Genomic DNA, 21,134 nt, shown 5'->3' on the forward strand with positions numbered 1-21,134 from the left:
AGGCGATTACCAAAATAATTCTGCTCCTTCTGGGCGCTTCCTTTGTTTTTCTAAAATATAGATGTGCTGCGCTCTTCAATACAATGGGCTTGAACCAGACTCACTTAAGCAAGTCCCACTGATGTCAAGGAAAGGATCTGAGCACGTGCTTCGTTGAATCCAAGGAAGCCCTGAACTTTTGGCAGCCTTGTGCTCACTTGGTGCCTGTGAGATGCATCTTCAGTGGAGCTTACTCCCAAGGAAGTGTGCGTAGGCTTGCACCCTTAATCATAATATTAATGGTCCCTTCAGCCTATACATCTATGATTAAGAGTGCAATCCTTTGCCAACTCAGATGAGAGTAAGCCCCACTGAAGACACCCTGGGACCTTTTGCTTTCTCAATGCCATCATCACACTCTGGAGCCAACCTGGAGACAGTTATGTTTCATCGCCAGCCAGCTCTGGAGGCCCCGAACAGGGATTATAACGCTCCAAACATAGTTAGATCTATCGTTAGCTCCCTCTGGCAGAAGAGAAGATCAGGAAGCGGTGTCTTTTGAAGGGCTGGGGGACGTCTAAGATCCAAGATTCCCCTGAAAGGAGGAATCTGTTGGTGACTTTTGGTCCACAGTCACTCACACGATGAAGAATGACTCGCCTTGTCCCTTTACGCGATGATGTGGATAGAATCGGTCACCCTTCTGAGTCTCTCTCTCTCTCTCTCTCTCTCTCTCTCTCTCTCTCTCTCACACACACACACACACACACACACACAGACACAGACACACTTTCAGGTCCCTACTGCTCCATTAAAACGGAGCCAGGCCACTTTCCGTTCAGAGGGAGCCAGTGCGTATAGCAAAATGATTAGCCGTCTCCGCTTTCGGGTTTCCTTATCCTTCCTCTGTCTAATTATTTGTTGGTCAGTTATTAATCCGCACGTGGATACTTTGTCCTAGAGCCAAATACAAGCCCCCTTCACGCTGTAATAGGCTTTAGACCCTCGCCTGTGGCGGAACAGGGGCCGGACAGAGGGTTCCAGTGGCTCCCCTCCCCATCTCCTCTCTTCTCTTCATAATCGCTTGGATTTCTATTTTATTTCTTTAAACCCCCTCGCCGGAGCATGTTCCTTGTCTGAGCCAAAGCCCGGCGCTTCGCAGGCTCGCCGCCAACGGTTTTGTTGACGAGGCTGGGGGAGCCGTTTACCGGGGGATTAGCCCGAGCCGAACAAATCGCCCCCATCCATCCTCCACGCGCCTTGAAGCGCGGAGTGCAAAATCTGGAGCTTTGTGTTTCACTACACCCCCGTATTCCGCTCCCCCCCCAAAAAAAACCCCTTTCTCCTCCTACGACAATGGACAAACATGATGGCCGTGTGTAAACGACGCTTGTCACTATCTACCATTTAACGCTCCGACAAGGAGCTCCGATTATCTGTTATATTCAGATTCTGTTGTAAGAACAGGCTTGTTTCCCTCCCCTTTGGCGCTTCATCTATACGAAATGATGATTATGATAACAAAAGCAACAACGATAGCAATCGACTCTATTTGTTATTCATTATGATGGTGGCAATAATTATAATAAATAAATCTGCGTTTATACAGAGCGTCCGAGAGCTTCTGCGCCCAGTGGTTCCACAATGCTTGACACCCCCCAAAAAACTTTTTCCCTAATTTGGGGCGTCTACAAGCTCTGTTTCCCTGCAGGCCCCAAACAGGGAAAGGGCCTTCTCTTCCAAACCCAAAGTATATGCCAACAAACAGGGCAAACCTCGTTTAGCCGCTGGCTTTCACCTTGCGCGTCCTCTAGGATTTCCCGAGCGCGGGTTGTATTTCTCCGTCTCTCCCACCAGCAACTTGTCTCCTCCTGCCCTCAATTGCTCACATACCCGGGGGGGTATTTTGCCAGCTCTTCCTCCGAGACGCCTCCTTCGCCCCCTCCAGCCTTCCTGCAAGCGGCAGCCCTTTCCAGCTTCCCGAGGAAAAAAAGGGAGATCTGGTAAGAAGAAATTGAAGGAGATTGACCTTGACGGGCTGAAAGAAAGGCATTCGGAAACTCGCCGGTTCTTCGCAGGAAACTCCTCAACATCCCTTCTCCGGGGGAAGACCCGGAAGGTGCTGCTGTCCAACACAACACGCCTTATGGGGACAGTCCTTTGCACCCTTGACCTGTGAGGAAACCCCCATTAAAGTCGGCATGGGGTTCGTTTTTGGGTAGAGAAGCATAGGATCGGGTTGCGCCCTTGCGCAAGAGCAGCAGCATTGTTTGGGGTTGCTTCCGAGAACGGTGGGTTTTGGATGAGTGTGTTTAGATAAGGTGGGGACACTCGGGTCTCCTTGGCTGAGTTCTTGCAGAAAAGGAAACACATTGTTGTCATTTCTGTAGGTGTTTATTCCCCCCCCCCCGGTAACAACACTGCGAGGTAGGTTTTGTGTGAAGGATCAGGCACCGAAGGGAGTCGTCTCAAAACTATCAAAACTTGACCCAGAACAACTTTAGGGTTGGTTTTCATGAAAGAAGCGTGCGTGCCCAACACTAGAGAAAAGGAGGCGGGGTTTTGGTTACATTATTATTTCGCTTCCCCTCCCGTCTAAATTTAGGACACGATCCAGGCAAAGTGAAGCTCTGTCAAAATCCTAATTGGTTTCAAGGGGAGAACTCTCCCTGGGCTTTTCAGTTTTGCGCGGTAAGACTGTAAGCTCCTAGCGGCTGCAGCGTCTAGGAAGGACCCCGCATTTTTTGTTCTGCTCCTGCCGCCGTTCCGGCTTTGCCTTCCTCGCCGAGAACAAGCAAAGGAGTCTGGAGGGGGAAGGGAAGGGAAGCAAGCAACTTCCCAAGAAGAGAGCAATGCTCTCGCTTTCGATTCCAGACCCAGGAAGGAAAAGAGCTTCAGTCCGGAAATGGTTTTTCTGGGGTTCTTCTGACCCGCTTCCAGGAGAGAAGAGGGAGCCTTCAAATCCTTTCCAGAGCGCTCACCTGGAGAGATCACCTTTCCAGAGATCACTTTTTCCATCGGAATTTCCAGTTCCAAGTCAGAAAGATGAAAAGGCGAAAGCAAAGATAGGCAGACAGGCAGCATAGACCGTCATCATTTGGGAACCAGGAGATCAACTGCGCGTTTATGGTTTAAATTGCAGGTACCGTCCCGGGCTGCAACCTGGGCTTAGTGTTGCACCCTAAACATGTTTACTTAAAAGCAACCCTGTAAGTGTGCTTGGAGACCTAAGAAGAGAGTTCTACTGCGACCACCCAAAGCCAGCAGCCTGTTCTCACAATGGCTATCTAGATGCTTCTGGGAAGCCGGCAAGCAAGACCTGGTTGAGCCCTCGGCGCCCTGACTTCACCGGAGGGCCAGGGGGTTGCCTAGTTGCAGCAGGGTTTCGAGTCACCGACCCTTATGCGCAGAAGCAGCCTAGGAGTCTCTCTCTCTGGAGAGAATGCAAAGTATGGTTCGTGTCACAAGAGGAGGGTGGCTGGAGAGGGCGGCGAGGACGAGGCCTAGCCCAGCGCCCCAGAGAGGAACCGAAGAATGGCTTTAGGTCCCGGCCCATTATTGGAGCCCAGCATTCCGTCTCCAACTGCGCTCGGCCAAGTGTCTCTGCGCGCTCAACAAGCGCGAGGGAGACGGCAGCCTGCTCCCATTTTGCTGTTGCGCCTAGCCGGCTTTAATTTTAGCAAATAACAACCAACCAACAAACAAACAAATGACGGTGAAGATAATATATACAGTATATGTAAAAACCATTTATCCCACCAATGGGCATCATGTGACTCTGAAGCATTCGGCATCCTGACTCTGTGAAAGTGGCTTTCCTAGGGAGAGTCAAACTTGCCTTCTTGCTTGTCAGTTGCCAGTATTATTCCGCTCTTCCATTACATCATATGGAAATGAATTTCACGGTTGCTGTTGTTTTTAGTGCATATCGCCTTTCAGCTGGAGTGCCAAAGGCGGTTGACAGTAAAACCTTATGGAGCTTTAGATCGAAGCTCCTCTTGACTCCACAGCTCCGATCTCTTAAATATCCATATACTGTACTGTACCCTCTTTTGACCCTGGATCTGTAAAGGTGTTTAAAACAACGAGAACAAGTGTGGTTTTTATCACCTACTAAACGGTTTTAGACCTGGCGGTACAGGTAACACCCAAACGACAGAGCGACCCACACTTTTCCTGCCAACAAAATCTGATCCGTCCTGTCAACGAGCAAATCGTAAACTGCCCCCCTTTCACTCCTAGCCTCACATTCCTGTAGATCAGCTTAACCCTATCCGTGTCTGCTCAGAAGACAGCTCTACGAAGTCCCATGCTTCCAGTCGTAGGCTGCAATCCTATACACGCTTCCCTGGAAGCCAGCCCCATCGAATGCAGTGGGGCTTTTTCAAAAAACGCACTTGAGGTTGCGCGTTTAGGCTGCAATCCTACGCCCACGGAAGAGCCTGGTCATGGCGTTCAAGTGGACATGTTTCTGAAGAGACCTGCCTGACTACCACTGAGAGCGGAGGCCGCAGCCACACTTGTGGGACTTCCTACTGTGGGTCTTCCCACAGTGGGACTTCCGAGGGATCCACCGGAACGAGCTCATAGGGCTGCAGGTTCTGCTCCATCCAAAGCCATCGCAATTCTCCTCTAGGATTCCAGAGGGGCGCGGCATTGCGCCCAAAGGAAAGTAACCTTTTCCGGCCATCCAATCTCTCTTTCTCTTTCTCTCTCTCTCTCTCTCTCTCTCTCTCTCTCTCTCTCTCTCTCTCTCTCTCTCTCTCTCTCTTCCACCGGTTTCTGCGTCTGTCTTAGATTTCCCTTTCAATGGGAGATTTCTCTCCTAATTGCATTACTTACAGTAAATAGACAGCCCTGCTGTTCTAGGTTATGGCGTGCCAACAGAAAGAGAGGAATTCTTTGTGTGTGTGTTTCAAAAAATTATAATCCAAGCTTATTTCACTTGATTGGCTTTCTCTTTTCGGTTCCAATGTGTTTTCTGAGTTGCTTTCTGCCTTTCGACCGGCTAATGCAGAGGGAGAGACCTATCCAGGCGCAAAGGGCGCCCCTTTCCATCCCACCCTCGCACCCCAGACTAAAGAACCACTAACAAACAGTGGGGGGAACGAAGGTTATCTCTTCCAGCCCTGTAAGGTCCGTGGCTTGGAATGAAAGTGTTTGGGGGAAAGGCAGTGGAGGCTAGTGATGCCATTTCAGGAGTCACACTAGACTCTGCTGCGGGTATTTCTGAAGGGAGACTTGCTTCAGGGGAGGTCAGGAAACAGCAGGTCGGGGCAGCGGTGTGAAAAGTCAACAGGGAGGCGAAAAGGGGAAATAAATGTACCAAAGAGAGGGGAGTGAAACAGTAGATGAGGATTCCTATGTTGGCCCCAAACCTATGGGATACTCCCAAGGTGGAAGGGTCTGGCACCTGTCATGGACCAAGCTGTGTCCGGAGGGCGGAAACAGCTCGCTTCCCAGGTGCGCTTTCCTTTCTGCCTGGAGAAGAGCGCTGTGGGACTCTAAACTTGCGCCCCACAGCTGAGCAACTCCGCTGATCCAGTGAAAGGGGTTTTCTCGATCACATGATAATGGCTGAAAGCCATTAAAAAGTTGAATCCTCAACTACTAAACCCCACCCCATTAGGGAGTTCCCTAATCCTGCTATTCCTTACTTCAAATATGTTCTCAAATTGAGGTTAGTATCTTTCTCGGTTCAATTGTTCCCTTACTCTAACATTATACCACGCATCCCCTGATCTTAGGAGGTATGGAATTAGATCAAACCCATACTTTTGAACACTAAAACGGTAAGAAACAGAGAAGTTTCTTCTTCCGGGTTTGCCTACCAGAGCTGAAAAGGGCTCCTCCAGAAAAGGCGTCTCCCAACACGCGCAAAGTCCCGCTTCCCGATCCCCAACCCGCGAGATTTCTTAAATCTGCTCCCTCGGTTCTTTCGAGTGGAATTGGGGACCCTGGAAGCGAAGCAGGGGCTCCCTCCAGAGTAACCGGCTTGCCACTCTTGAGGGCGCGATCCCGCTCAACGGAAGCATCTGGGAGATTGCTAACCGCGAAAAAAATGTGCGCTGCGCGATCCTGTGCACCTTGGGCAGGAAGTCGGTCAGTGGATTGATCTTAAAATCCTCCCTCTCCCAAGAAGGCGTGCGCAGGATGGCAGCCACGTGCTTCCCCGGCTTGCTCAGCTCAAGGTGGGACTTGGAGATTTGCTTAAGGTGGAGAAGATTGTGCCTCTTTCTTTCTTTCCAGCAAAGTCCCTCCAAAGCCCAGATTCATTCAAAGAAATCCGCCTTATTTCTCTCTCTCTCTCTCTCTCTCTCTCTCTCTCTCTCTCTCTCTCTCTCTCTCTCTCTCTCTCTCTCTCTCTCTCTCTCTCTCTCTCTCTCACACACACACACACACACACACACACACACACACTTTCCCATTGTTAAAATGCGTTTTGAACTTGAGTACTGAACGCCGGATAGGGATTTGAGGATGGGAGATGGACTAGGGGAGGAGTGGGTGGGGGTGAGGGTGGGAGGAGCAGGAATACAATCTGGGCCCACACAAGCCAGCCCCCTAAAAAAGACCCCCTCCCTCCTCGTGGTTGCAGGGGGGGTTCTGGTTCTCCCCCTCCCTAGGAATATTTGTCACCGCTCTTGTCCATCTCTGTGGGGGCTGAGAGGAGTTTGACAGCTCTTTGTTGTCTGTATAAGAAGGGAGTTTGCGGGGAGGGAGGGAGAGTTGGGGGGGGAGCTGGTGGCAGCTCGCGGGCGAGAACTCCTCCTCCTGAATTATCCAAAATGGGTTGGCTTTCGCCTCCAACAAATTGGACGGAGCCGCAGAGAGCAGCAGTCCCAAATCCGACCTAGAGGCAAGTGGGAACTTTTCAAGCAACCAGGGATCACTGCTTGGAGAAATAACCGACCCCCCTTCCCCTGCACCCCCCTTACAAACCCTTTTTTGGTTTTAATTTGTGTATTTCTTTGATTTTTATAAGTATATTAATCTCTCCTTTGGGGGGCCATAATAGCTTTTGCTCACCTCCCCCTTCCGCAAAAAAACTCCCGTTTTTCTAGTTCAGGAAGCTGCAAGACAAGTCTCCGCTTCGTGGGTTTTTGCTTCGTCTCTGCTCTGCCCAATCCCTACTTTTCCTCTTTTATTTCTTCTTCTTCACTCTTTTCCCCCTCCTTCCTCCCTTTTTTTGGGGTCCGGCGTCGTTTCCCTCCTTGCCCGCCCAGGAAGGCGCCTTCTCCTTGCGCCACGAGGCGGGGGGCAGCCCCGCAAGAGACCCTCCTCCTACTCCTCCTCCTGCTGCTGCTCGCCGTCCGTCCGTCCCGCCTCGCCTGCCTTCCGGCCCGGAGCCGCAACGCTGCTTCCCCGCGGACTGTCTCGCCTCTTCTGCCGCCTCCGCCTCCCGGCGCTTCGGATGCTCTAGCCCAAGACTCTGGGGCCTGTATATGGAAATAGTGGGGTGTCGAGCCGAAGGAACCGCTTGCCCCTTCCGCCCCCCAGCCATGCTTTTCCACGGCATCTCCGGAGGCCACATCCAAGGCATCATGGAGGAGATGGAGAGGAGGTCCAAGACCGAGTCGCGCCTGGCTAAAGGCGCCCAGATGAACGGCCGGGAAGCGGTAAGGAGTGTAGGCGGGGGGCATAGGGGGTGTCGGGGTGTCGGGGGAAGACTTGGGTCGCCAACCTGAGGGACGGGAAGGGAATGGAAGAGGAAGAGCGGGAGAAAAATAAAATAAAAGTGTAGCTAGAAGAATCAATCAACCAAAATATTGCAGGGGCATCTGAGCCTCATGTTCCCATTAGCGACAGTTTCTCCTCGCAAAGTCAGCTTTCTGCTTGTTTACATCGAAGCCGAGCTTGCCGAGATCGCGGGCTTCCCTGAACTCTGCGAAAGTTGCAGTTTTAAAAAGAGCATTTCTCCACTTTGAAATTCGGGAGGGTTTTTATTCGGCAGTTTGAATAGCCACATTTCACTATCTATATAGAGCCTACGAATATTGTGAAATCAGCTTGAGTCCATTCGGAGTTTTCATTCCAAGTAAGGTCAAGGAAGAGTTCAGTCCTGTTCGTGGTGGTTTTGTTTTGTTTTGAAAAAATGATGCAAATAAAAATGAAAGCGGGATCTAATCAAAAAGTCCAGCCCGTCTGAATTAAGTAAAATATATATAAATTTACTAGAGAAGACGCTCCCCTTGAGTTGAGTGGGACTTACTTCCGAATAAAGAATCTCGGGGGTCGAACAAGTTTGTTCTGGATCATTGCAGGTTGCGGTTAAAACCATATATTTATCACACGCACGCATGCATGCACTTATATACTGTATACCGTCCAGTATAGCCTACGCTTAGCAGCCGGGTCCTAATAAAACGCATTTATTCGGAAGCAAGTCCAGGGGCATTTGCCTTCTGTTATGTTATGGATTAAATCTGATTGCAACAGGGCAGGAAGTAAAGTTTAATATCGCCGTGCCTAGCAAGAAGCGGAGGCAGTAATTTGCGCGCTGCCGTAATTTCTACACCTTGGCGGAGTTTAACTCCCATCCGCATACCCAACCCATCTTGGTACCAACATCGCCATTTATATAAACGCATTTCCTTTGACTTTTTTTAAAAAACCAGACAAGATTTCCTCCCGAACAATTTGCAAAGGCCCATTTAAAGTCCAACATAACTATCAACATACAGTGTTTGTGGAGAGGGTGAAGAGACCCGACTTAAAACGAAATATTCTCTTTTTAAACTCTTCCAATGCTGGGAAGGAATTCTTTTCGGCTAATATATAGGTTACCTTCGCTTTTCAACCCTAACGGCGCAGCTTGGGGGCGGGGGGGGGAGTACAGCACTCAAACAGAACAGAAATCGGTAGTGATATTAAGTTTAGAGAAAGGGCTGGTTCTCTGCGCCCGCCCCCCCACTTCCGGAAATGGTAATAAAAATGTCTCATAATTTTCACCGGAATTGCATTGAGGAGCATGAAGTAAATCCAGAGCTGCACGCAGACTAAGCCGTTTCCTTTCAGATGGTTTAATTCCCCGAGAACTCTCTCTGTGTGAGAGAGAGATGAAGGAAGTTTCCTTTTGCTCCTAAATCTCAGAGCTTCCGTTGAGCACCCACAATGAACCGAAGGAAAGGCCTGCAGAAAATTCAGCCTCGCCTCTTTGAACTGGCCTCTGGGTCCTCTCCCCATCCCCCACCAAGTTCATTAAGGAATTGGAGCAGGCTGGGGGTGGGGAGGCTCTACTTGGCATTTCAAGCGCTTCCCTCCTCCCAGGGCTTTTTGGGGGCTGGGGGCTGGGGGTAGGCAGATGATTTTCCCTTCTCTTTTTGGGATTCAACGGTATTCGTATTTTTAATCAGCCCGGAGCCTTAGTGGCGTCTCCCAAAAGAATCCTCTGATTTTCTTTCTTTCTTTCAAAAGATAAACTTTTGGAGAAAACAAAAGCAACTCACAAACCCCCTGCATCCATTCAGATTTTCATAAGATGTCGTCGGCTTGGGAGAGCTTCTCCCGCCTTCCTGACTGATCGCATTTTAGATGCAAAAATATTATATATATATAAGTGGGAAATGGGTGGGAAACGACGTTTTAGCAGGGCATTTCGTCTTTATTTGGCATTTCTACCACTCGGAAGAATCTGATCTTTCTTTCCAAACTTCTGCAATCCGGTCCAACTCGGGATGTTAGGCCCGGTGTGATCAAAGGGATTTTCTTTCCAGTAAACATTGTTTGGATGGAGCTTTTAAAACCCTACTTTTAAACTGGAGCTAGACTTCCTCGGGGAAGTCGTTCTTCAGCCCCCCCCCTTTATTTTTGGTAATGAAGTCTTTCGGACCAAGTATTTTTTAAAGCTTGGCCTCTGATTATTTGCAAGAGAATAGAGCTGCTTTCGGTTTGCCGCCTTCAGGTCTTGCTTGGGAAGAAGCTTCTCCTTTGTAGGAGGCAAAATGAAAAAAGAAAAAGAAAAATAATAATGGGGGAAATAAAAAGATCCTGGCGGTGGGCAAGAAAACGGGGGGGGGAGTTAAACTCGGTATCTTTTGAGCAGAGAAAACGCAGAAGTAAAACCTTGCATTGCAACCCGCTCCCTAAGTCCAGATCTTCCGCGGTAAAAGAGCGGCTTCTTCGCATTTCCGAGGCCGTACGGCTGAAAGGCCCAAGTCTGGGTCCTTGGAAAGCGCAGAGAGTCTGGAAAAAGGCGACAAAAAACCCACCAAAACCGCCTTGTAGTCGGGAATGAGGCCATGGCTAAGCAATAGGAAGGCTTTGGGTGCTGGAAACGACGAAACCCCTGCAGATTCTCTTGGCAAAAGTTATTTAGGGGTTGCCCCCCCCCCTTGAGACCCACTGCGTATGTACTTAATCGGGGTTCGTGGATATCCTGGGTGGGTCTGATCCCGCAGTCCTGCTTTGTTTCCATTCCTCCCGGAGTTGTTGTTGAGTGTGGCTCTCCTTCCGCAGAATATGCCCCCGCTGAGCCCGGAGAAGCCTGCCTTGTGCGCCGGCTGCGGAGGGAAGATCTCCGACAGATACTACCTGCTGGCGGTGGACAAGCAGTGGCACCTGCGGTGTCTTAAGTGTTGTGAATGTAAACTGGCGCTGGAGTCCGAGCTCACCTGCTTCGCCAAGGACGGCAGCATTTACTGCAAGGAGGATTATTACAGGTAAAGCACCCCAGGGAGGGGGAAGAAGGGACCGCGTTTGGGGAGCGCCACGTGGCCCTCTGGGACTGCAAAAGACCGCCCCCCCCCTCATCCCGACCAGAAAAGGTGCCTCTACAATCCTGGCTCAATTGGATATTCCTGGGAGAAATCAACCAGGAGCCGAGGAGCACTTCACACGTGCATGATTTCCACTTGGGTCGCGTTCGCACAGATACGGGTTTATCAGTCTGCGCTGGCTCAACTGCTTACACACTGGGATTCAACTGCCCCCTGAAAATGACTTTCACGTGTGAATGGTGGGAACCCCCCTCCCCAAAATGTGGGAAGCTCAGCAAGAGCTTTCATGTCCTCTCCGATTGTTGTGGTTTTCGAGGGCATCGTTTCAGGCGCTTAGCTGCTGGGGTGGCGAAATCAAAGTGACGCATATGATGCCCGTGTGAAGCACTGAGCGTGTGTGTGAAATGTTGCGTCGCGGAAACGAACAAACATCGGGTCATGTAAAAGTCCCGCTCTAGATTTAAGAACCAATGCGTGCATCAATCTGGTGTATGTGAAAAAAGCGCGGATGGTAGCGCTTGGTCTGCGAGGGGACCATTCACACATGCAAAATAATCACCCCTTGCGCACGTGTAAATACGCCCTCAAAGGCCTCGGCTTGAGTGCAAATAAGAGCCTAGTAGAGGGCTGGGACGCTGGCAGAGAAAGTGCCTCCTCTTCCAGAGCATCGGGATACAATTCAAAGCATCGGGATACAATTCGGGAGGGACCCTTGAAAAACGGTCCTGGGCATGGGCGGGCTATATCCTTCCCAAAACATTCCTGCCAAAACACCCCTCCAACACACACACTAAGCTGTGTGTTCATCCGAGTTTGCTTCCAAGCCTGAATCGGGTCGCGTTCTGCAGCTCAAGAAGCCAAGTTTCCTTGTGTTGAATTTCAGTGAGATTTGCTGGGCTGCAAACCCTAACCCTGCGTGCTTGGAAGGAAGCCCCATCGCACGATTCAGCCGTTAGGATCGAGCTGCTAGTCCCTGTTGAGCAGCAGGGCTGCTGCCCTCATTAAGCCGGCTGTGTAATATACTAGGGGCCTTGAAACCAGCGGCGCGGGCCACACTGCTGGTCCGGAGGAGACGCTCTCCTGAGCCCGCAGCAGGCGGGCGACAGCTTGGCCTGGCCTGACCTGGCTTGGCTCTCCATCCTGCACTCCGCCAGCTCCTCGCTGCTGAACCGGATCCTGCCCTCCCGCTGGGCAGCCTGGCCGCGCGCTCTTGTTAGCGCTGAGCTGCCCTCAGACAAGCCTTGTTTGTGTGCCACCCCCCTCTCCTTGTTAAAGAGACGCATCCGGATTTCTCCAGGTCCCTCCCAGCCTTTCTGAGTGAATTATAACACTCATATTTACACCCCGGCCCGAAGCTAGAACAATTGCCCATTGATTTCCGCCAAGAGAAACGGTTCCAAGAGACGTGCGCCTGGAAGCAGAGATGCACTTCGGAGTCAGTACCACTGACTGACTTCGAAGGGATGGTGCATAGGGTTGCAGTTAATGAAATCTTCCAAAAATTATGGGAAAGGGTATTGTTTACTTGTCCCCTTCCCCCCTTTCCTTTCCTTTGGACAGCTTTTGAGATCCCCAGAACAAAACTCCCAAGGAAACCTAAACTTAAAGACGATGTCCCTCTGTATTCTCAGCTTTATTTCGCAGCCTTTCCGCAAAACGAATCTGCTAAAAGGCTCAGATGATTACCAATCCTTATACTGTAGAGCCAAAACAAATATGCGTGCCTAGAACCACGCCAGCTTCCCGGTTCCACAGAACTGCTCCCCCGGAGAGCATGATCAGTGTACATTATACCGGTGTAATGTGTGAAACTCTTCGTCTCTCGGGATGGAATGAGCAAAGTTAGCCTATTTCGGAGGGGACAGAATGCCTTAGTTTGGAGGTCCTGCGGTTGTCAACTCAGAGCCTGCTCCCTGCTCTCTACCTCCCTCTTCCAGTCGAAAAGGGACGAAACTGATGGGGGGATGTTGCGAAATGTCCTGGAGCATCAGATTTGGGTTTCTAGAGCTATGGGGATTTGTCAGGAGGAACTTCCAGTATATCTAGATTCAGACCTTTTTTAGGTTTCCCACTTAGAAGTCGCATCTTAATTGAGCCTGTCAGCCATAGCTGCCAAGTTTTCCCTTTTCTCGCGAGGAAGCCTATTCAGCATAAGGGAAAATCCCTTAAAAAAAAGGGATAACTTGGCAGCTATGCTGTCAGCTTAAACCGTCGTAAAGAGTACGTCTAAACGCGTGCAAAGTGCAGTTGCCACTAAAAAGGCAACCGTGGAACTATCAAATATGAGGTTTCGGTGCGCAGTTGAATCCCAGAAACTCCTCGACCTCCTCCCAGCAACTTGTATGAGTTGACTGATGACGCCTGATGGGGGGCGTCATAATATTGGTTCTGTGGGCTGTCTCCATCTTTCATTACAAAAACAGAGATATGGGCTGACGTGCTAAGTAAACCTAAAAAGTTAGTCGATCAACTGAATCGTTGAAACGCTTGAAAGATGCATGCCAATACATTAGTGCTAGGGTTTCCATTAACGAAAGTATTCATATATAGTACTGTACTGTATTATATATTTTTCATTCTCGGATGAGGCCTGCAGCAATCACACTGGCACACTTCGTTTCCTCCCCCTTCAGTTTATTCCTTTCCAATGCATGCCGATTTGAAAGTGTGATCAATCGAGGGACGGTCCTTTTAATCGGGTGACAACCGTAGGGACCAGTACGTGTGCCAAGGGCCTAAAGCATATTTCCTCCTTAAAAATGCGGGGGGGGGGAGGATCCCGCCATTTTTGCCATCTGGATAGTCTCGCTACAATCGCTCGGAGGACAGCGCAACTCAGGCAGGCACATGAGATAACGGGGGAAGACAGGTGGGGACCCCGGAGCATGTTAAGAGAGGTTGCTGTGACGGTTTGGGGCAGGATCCGGCCCAAACGTAATGGCTTTGAAGTCCGGTTAATTCCAAAGGAGAGATTTGACCTCTCCAGGCTCCAGTGGAACTGAACTGTGGCCTTACTCTGCACCCCCCCTCTCTCTCCTCTGCCTGTGGACGGAGAAGGAAAGCCTGTTGGGTTCAATGGGGCGTAATCTCAGGGAACGGGGCGCCCCGGGAGGAGCAGTAGAACCGGGAAAATCCCCCTCCCCTTGAGCTAGAATGATCATACCCACTCTACTGTGTGTGTGTTTTTCAATTTAACTTTCCTTCTGTCTTTAACCACCCCCCCCACAACACTGATTAATATTCTCTCTCACCTCCCATATTTGAAATGGGGCAAATGGGGCACCTGAAGTCTCATTTCTCTGCCCGATTTTTTAAAAGTCCTTGCTACTCCGGATTTAGAAGAGGGCCAGGCCACCCTTGCAAAAGCTTTTAAAACAAACAAACAAACAAACAAAATAAACGAAAAACGAAACCCTTGCCACGCGTTGCCCCGTTTCTCCTTCGTCACAACTTCGCAAGCCCTTGACGCGTGTAACCCATGCAGACGACCACGTCGGTTGGTTTCTTATGAAAACTACGCGCATCTTCACCTCTCGGTCTCCTGAGCGTTCGCAGGCCGCTTGACGCGACAACAGGTCCGCAGGCGTGGTCGTCTGGATGGGCTCGGCGTGCCCGCTGGTCCCTCCTGCCGCCCGGTGGCTCTAACGCTGTGCGCTCTTCCCTTCAGAAGGTTCTCCGTGCAGCGCTGTGCCCGCTGCCACCTGGGCATCTCGGCCTCGGAGATGGTGATGCGAGCCCGGGACTCGGTGTACCACCTGAGCTGTTTCACCTGCACCACGTGCAACAAGACGCTGACGACGGGCGACCACTTCGGCATGAAGGACAACGTGGTCTACTGCCGGGCGCACTTCGAGAGCCTGCTGCAGGGCACCGATCCTGCCTCCTACCCGCCTCCGCAGCTGAGCTACACCGAGTTGGCGGCCAAGGGAGGAGGCCTGGCGCTGCCGTACTTCAACGGCACAGGCACGGTCCAGAAAGGCCGGCCCAGGAAGAGGAAGAGCCCAGCCTTGGGCGTGGACCTCGTCAGTTACAATTCAGGTGGGTGGCGACCCCGCAACTAGCCTCCGGGGCTACCTCCGGGCCGGGGCTACCGCGGGGGAAAGGGAGGGGTCAGCCTTCCTCGAGGAACCAGTCGCCCAACTTGGTGGGGCGTGGGCCTCAAACTCGCCCTACACGCCTATAAAGGCAGATTCACACGTGACACGCTGCCGACAGGGGGAGGGTGGCAAACTCGCTCGATTTCCCACGGGTTTCTTCCTCTCTGAAACCCCCCTGGGTAGTGCTTAGTTCTAGAGAAGAAAGGCGGGGAAGGGGTGGCATCTTGAAGGTTAGCAAACTGACTTGCATGAGCTTTTTGTGGGCTAGAGAGAATCGGATGCAGTGTAGGTAAAATATTCGGTGTAAAGAGGGCACGTCCCATTTAACTCCATGGGATTTAGTTCTTCTGACGCAACGTGTGCTCCATTGAATTCCACCCTGTCCTTGGCATTTATTTTCAGATTTAGGTTAAGGATTCAGCACAAAGAGAAAAAAATATCCCAAGCAGTTCACTGACCTAAGGAGGGGAAACTATCTGGATCTTTCTTATTTTCTCTAGAACGCTCTTTTTTTGCTCCTAGAGGACCGAATTACAACCTACTTTGACTTTAAAGATAGGACACAAATACCCTTTGATTTAACTCGACTTCACTGGGACACGAGAGTTGTTTGAATCAGAACAGAAGCAGCTTGCTTTCCATAGAGGTGGCGGCGGTGGCGGTTGGGGGGCTAATTTTTAGTGCTTCCGAACGTTCAAAGCACTCCACATATTACTTCGTTGTAATCCTTGAACCAGCCCTGTAAGGCAGGCCAATATTCATAGCTGCCAAGTTATCCCTTTTTTAAGGGATTTTCCCTTATGCTGAATAGGCTTCCTCGCGGGAAAAGGGAAAACTTGGCAGCTATGCCAATATTATGATCCGCAGGTGACAGATAAAAGCAAAGGAGAGGGGCATTTACTTGAAGCTCCTTAAAGTTTGTGTGGCAGAGGAGAGATCGGGGCTGGGGAATCGGATGTTTCTCACGAAGGGATCCTCTGAATCTCTCTTCAGAAGCGGGTTCACCAGTGTTAAACAGGCTTTACTCCCAGCGCCTCGCTGAACGCGCGTAAATTTACGCACTAAGCTACAGCAACGAAAAGTTCATTTCTCAGCCATTTCCCATCCCTTCTCATGGCCCGATCAATTATACTTGCTGAAATATCAGCAATATCATATTACTGGGGGTTGTTTGGGAGGGAAACAACCCTCGCAATTCGCCTGAAACGCAAGTGACAATTATTTTCCGGTGATAGTGTGACTATCATCAGGACGCACAGCCCAACCCCATTTTCTGCCGGGTCCAGTCCCGTTTCTAAGAGCCTAGGGTCCTTCCTGGTTTCAGGATATATTGGCCTCAATTCGAAACCGAGACTGCTGCCCGTCGGATGCCTAAAGGGGAGCGCAAGCCTCGGCGGGGCCTCCGCAGACTGTGCCGCGACCTCCAATTTAGCCGTGAAATCGCCCCCTCAGAGGTGGTCCCTGAGCATGAAATTTGTGGTTTGCTCGAATAGAGGCGCTCCGCGTTGCTTTGTCCCTGGCTGGATGGGCGGATGGTGAATGCGCGCAACTAAAGCTAAACCCAGAGCTGGATGTATGTTTGAGAGAATCTGAGCTCATAGGAGGCAAAAAAAATGAAATTGTGTGTGTGTGGGGGGGGCGTTGACCCTGTTGAATCTGGAGCATTCTCAGGGAAAAGAAAGTCAGGGCCCGGGGTTTCTGTTTTGTACGGATTAACCTGAAATGATGTGCTCCGCTCTCCTAACGAACATGGGAATCTGCCTCATTCTGCCAGTGCCATCTATTGTCCACTAGAACTGGCAGCTGCTCCCCCAGGGCTTCAGATGGAGGGCATTCCCAGCCCTGCCTGGAGATGCCGGGGCCTGAACCCGGGACCTGCTGCCTGCAAAGCAGACAAATGCTGTGCCAGTGCGCTCCTGCCCTTCCCTGCGCCCGGCTCCAATCCGCGCTAAACGAGTTTTGCTTGCGTGTCTACTGGAAAGCGCCTTGCTCCGGATTTCACTCTCCCGCGCTAGCTGGAGGCACGAAGCCTCTCCTTCTTTCCTCCCCCCCCACCTTTGGCAAGGAAGAGCGAGGCAATTTCGTGTCCTCTGATGCGGAGGGAGAGGGGGGAGCTAGAAGAGGAGGAAGCCGAGTTTTAATTGTTGGCTGTTAATTGGAAATGACACTGGAATCTCTGGCAGCGGAGCCGCTTCTAGGCTAGGCGAGATGTAGGAAGGCGAAGCGAGAGAGCGCGCTGAGGCGCCTCTCCTCTCCAAGGGGGCTGGGCAGAAGGGGGGGGAAGAGACTGAAGGAAGGGCTGGGGACTGGGCAAGGCACTGGGATTGCTTTCAGAGCGTTATGTGTTTTCATTCCACCTCAAACTAACAGAACCCCAGCCAATATATGGAATATAGATTTCAAACAATGCATGCATACAATCTTGCAACGGGCAGAAATCGTGGGGTTGGGCTGCAGTCCTGTTGCCCCTCACCTTAAACCATACCCCTCAACCCCCCCATTTTCTACTTTTTACTCTGAAAAATAGTTAGGTTTTTAGCATTTGTAGAACCGGAGACAGGAGGCAAACGGTACGGATCTTCCCACTGAAAACGTAGACTGCTCCTCAATTTCAGGGTTTTACTTTGCCCGCTCGGGGAAAAAAAATCCTGCAACTGCCCAGCTCCGAACGACCCAAAAACATATTTGCCAGAGAATCCTAGCTACCTTTTGAAGAGGGTTGGGCCACGATCCAGCCGAAATGGAAACATTTTTTAATGCCCCAGTACGGAGGAGCTTTCCGTTGAAATCTTATGCCTGGGTCTACTTTCCAGTAGAACACAGTGACATTTCCCTTCTGAGTAAATCCGATGCCGAACAGCGCAACCCTATGCGCGTCTATTCAGAAGAAAGAATCAGACATTACTCTCAGGTAAAAAGCACGTAGGACTTCAGAAGCCATCAAAGTGATTCGACCAGGTTGGATTGTACCATTTTCCTCCCACACCAGAATCACGACCCCCTGTTGTTTGAAAATAGTTGATTTCAGTGACGGCTTAAGTTCCTGCCTTGGGCAACTTTCGTTAAAGGCTTGGGAGCATCGGATTCGTTGCGATCATTCCTTTTCGCTTCAGAGCGTCTCTCTCTCTCTCTCTCTCTCTCTCTCTCTCTCTCTCTCTCTCTCTCTCTCTCTCTCTCTCTCTCTCTCTCTCTCTCTCTCTCTCTCTCTCTCCTTTTTCAAGCAACAAAGCAACCCTCCCTAGAAAATCGCTCTTAAAACAGGAGACAAAAGAAAAAGTGTTCAGTGTTTACTGGAAAGTCATGTTAGTTTGGAGATAGAGAGCAAGAGACAGAGCAGACAGATGGAAAAGACTATACGAAGACGGCCTGCACTAGTTTAAGGGCTTCCAACTCCTCCCCAATTGAAAATCGGCCCTCATTCGTTTGGCTGTCGTGTGTAGGAGAATATCCATGTGGACCATGTCCACAACCGGTTAAATATAATAAACTTGATAGGGAGGGGGTGGGGAAAAGAGGAGTCAAGTTGGCATTGTTCATCTTTTGATGCTTATTCTAATTTGGCTGGAAAAGTGAAAGGCAAAACCCCAAACCACTGGAGTGGGTTGTCCCCAAATTAGACAACCTGCCTCTCTGTAATAACTGTGCTATTTATTGCAGAGCAGATCCGTGTCTCCAAAGGGGAGGCAGAAGGGACTTGCCTAGAATGTTGCTGAGTTAATTTCAGAGAATTAAACCTTAATCATGAACACACATATCTGCAGAAATAAGGGGTGTTTACATTAATTACAGACAGGATTGTGGTCTGAAGGTCCCATGGTTTCCAACAGGAGAATGAAGCACCTGCTTACATCTTTGCCCAAATATATAAATGTTTCCCTCTTCTTTTAAAGTGTTTAACATTGGCTAGATTCTGTGCAAAATGAATACAGAGCACTTTCTTATTTCAGGATGTAGAAGTAAGCAAGTGCTCCAATCATGCAGAAATGATAAGCTAAATCTCAGCTTTCTACTCTGTTTCTGATCAGAATTACTAGGAAGTAAGAATCCCAAGGCAAGAGTGCATTCAGGGAGTCAAGGCTGTCATCCTCCCTTAGTTTTGTTGTCTTCACTAGGCCTGTAATTATAGAGGAACTGGTTTATTTAGCACAGGTGTGGAGAACCTTCCCCCCCCCATGTTAATGAACTACAGTTCCCATCAGCCCTAGCAAGCATGCCTAATGGCCAGGAATGATAGGAGGTGTAGTCCAGTAATATTTGGAGAGCTAAATGTTCCCCATACCTGATTTAGCTGGAGGAAAGAACCTGGCAACAGGTTCTGCCTATGAAATCTCAAGTCAGATCAGCCAGTTAGCAGCACAATCCTATGCATGCCTAGAGCCTACTCCCAGGTAAATGGGTACAGGATTGGCACCTAGGTCATCTTTGCACAATGCCACCTCTCATTTCCCCCACACCTACAGGTAAATCTGACCAAAGTAGGTACCATGTTTAGAAACAGCTGCCTTCTGCTTTCTGTTCCCCATTAACAATATTCTAAAGGACACACAAATAGGGGGAATGAGGTTCCAGTGTGCTGTTAGTGGAGAGAGAGAGAGAGAGAGAGAGAGAGAGAGAGAGAGAGAGAGAGAGAGAACCATCTACTTGCCTGTAATGGGCCACTTTAGATTTCCACCCATCCCAAATGCATGCATAGCCTGATCTCTAATTCCTAGTGATGCAAGCTCCCGGGTAAAATTGCAGGTTCCAGATGGAATTCTGTGTATGCATCTTTTGGTGTAATAGCGACACCCTGTACAAGTCTACTTGGAAGGAAGTTCCACCGAGCTCTATAAAACTTGTTCCCAGGTGATAGGACTGCAGCTGAAGTCCCATTGAATTAAACATGCTTCTTGGGAAATGTGCACAGGTTTGCATTGTTGCTTAGAACTGCAAGCTGACTGCAATGCACACGTGGTCCAGTTTCCCATATTATGGTATCATTTGGCTAATGACTGGGGTGAGGGGCCTCTATTAGTTTGAAAGTTCCCCCCTGCAGTGGGAAGATCTCCTGTTCATGGGCAAAGCCTACCTGTTGGGCAGCAAAGTTACGGTGCTTTGTTACCCTGGACCACTTTCAAAACATACGGCACATTTTATTAATCACCTGTGCTGCCTTTACAGTTTTCAAGCAAAACCACAACATAGGCCACTGGCTATAATGTACATTTGATTTTCCAAATGGCTTTGTGTTCTGCTTTCTCTCCTCTTGAATTAATAATGTTGACAAGTGACACAATGTAAGCCAAGAGGCATTCTTGCAGCCTAATTTTGACCTGTTTATTCGGAAAAGCCTACTGAGTTAAACAGGACTTCTTCCCAATTGAAGGAGCACATATATCAGGCCACAGCCTGATGCTATGGATGTTGAGTTAGACTTAGTTCTAGGTCTGTGTCCAGCCTTTCCATTACTTTTGAATGTGCCCTTTGGTTCCTTCACATGTCCAGCTGGGCTCTCGTCATGCTTGTTTTCAGATTCCTCTCCTCCCCAATTCACCTTTGCATTTTGGGTTGATATATACCCAGCGTGTGAAAATGGCTTGACAATTATTGTCATGATATTGTATAATTGAAACCAGAGCCTTTAAGGCTACGTCCCAACGGACGCTTGTGGATCAGCCCTCACTGAACACGTTCCTTTTGAGTGAAACTTGTGCAGGATAGGTTCAGAAATATTCGGATCTAGGGCACCAAACCCTTTCACAGGGCAATAACAGCCTAAACCCTATTTTCTCATGATCGATGGCTCCCTGCATGGTGGATTAAGAAGTTTAACTGAGAGGAGCCAATCCAGCAGCTCTAACAGAACAGAAAGGAGATAACTAAAAGGCAGACTGGGATTTATTTATTTATTTATATTTATAAAAGGCCTTGCTGAATTTATGTGGCTGTTGACCTCAATTCCCTCCTCACCCCTTTCGGGTGTTGTAGCTAAAACAGAAGTAGTAACATTTCCACCAATAAAACGATTGCTGTCTCCTCCGAAATTCAAACTCCCAACATGCTGGGATTTGTCAAAAGAATGTAGCAGTGACCTCTGGTGGCTTCTGCAGGGAGAAGCCTTTCTCAGAGAGAGGAAGCAGAATATTTATTTTTTAAAACGTAGGGTTTTGGGGTGTGTGTGTGTAGGAGCTGTCTGCAGCTGCTGCATTGGCCTTAAATGTGAGAGACAGCGAAGAAAAGATGGCATATTTTAATAGGCCAACTTTCTCTTGTTTGCCAAGCTGCCTTATATTCAGAGCATTGTTCAGAAATTGACTGGATTTGAGGCTGTTGTGTGTTTTCAGACTTTGAGGGGTTTGCA

At 49.6% G+C, this 21,134-nt stretch overlaps 1 protein-coding gene across 3 annotated transcripts in view; it reads left to right on the plus strand.

Annotated features, from left to right (window-relative positions):
* Positions 1-7,424: 7,424 nt before the first annotated feature.
* The window catches only part of LHX9 (LIM homeobox 9), a 35,434-nt gene continuing 21,724 nt past the window's right edge, over positions 7,425-21,134 (plus strand). For 2 of the 3 annotated variants that reach the window (XM_035123183.1, XM_035123181.1), the window contains exons 1-3: positions 7,425-7,598; positions 10,438-10,640; positions 14,365-14,735. In XM_035123183.1, the coding sequence (XP_034979074.1) occupies positions 7,425-7,598; positions 10,438-10,640; positions 14,365-14,735 (748 nt within the window). Of the gene's footprint in view, positions 7,599-10,437; positions 10,641-14,364; positions 14,736-14,977; positions 14,984-21,134 lie in introns of all 3 variants that reach the window. The other variant, XM_035123182.1, reaches the window with a different exon arrangement.

The sequence above is a fragment of the Zootoca vivipara genome, chromosome 7, assembly GCF_963506605.1.
Source record: "Zootoca vivipara chromosome 7, rZooViv1.1, whole genome shotgun sequence".
NCBI classification, from domain to species: Eukaryota; Metazoa; Chordata; class Lepidosauria; order Squamata; family Lacertidae; genus Zootoca; species Zootoca vivipara.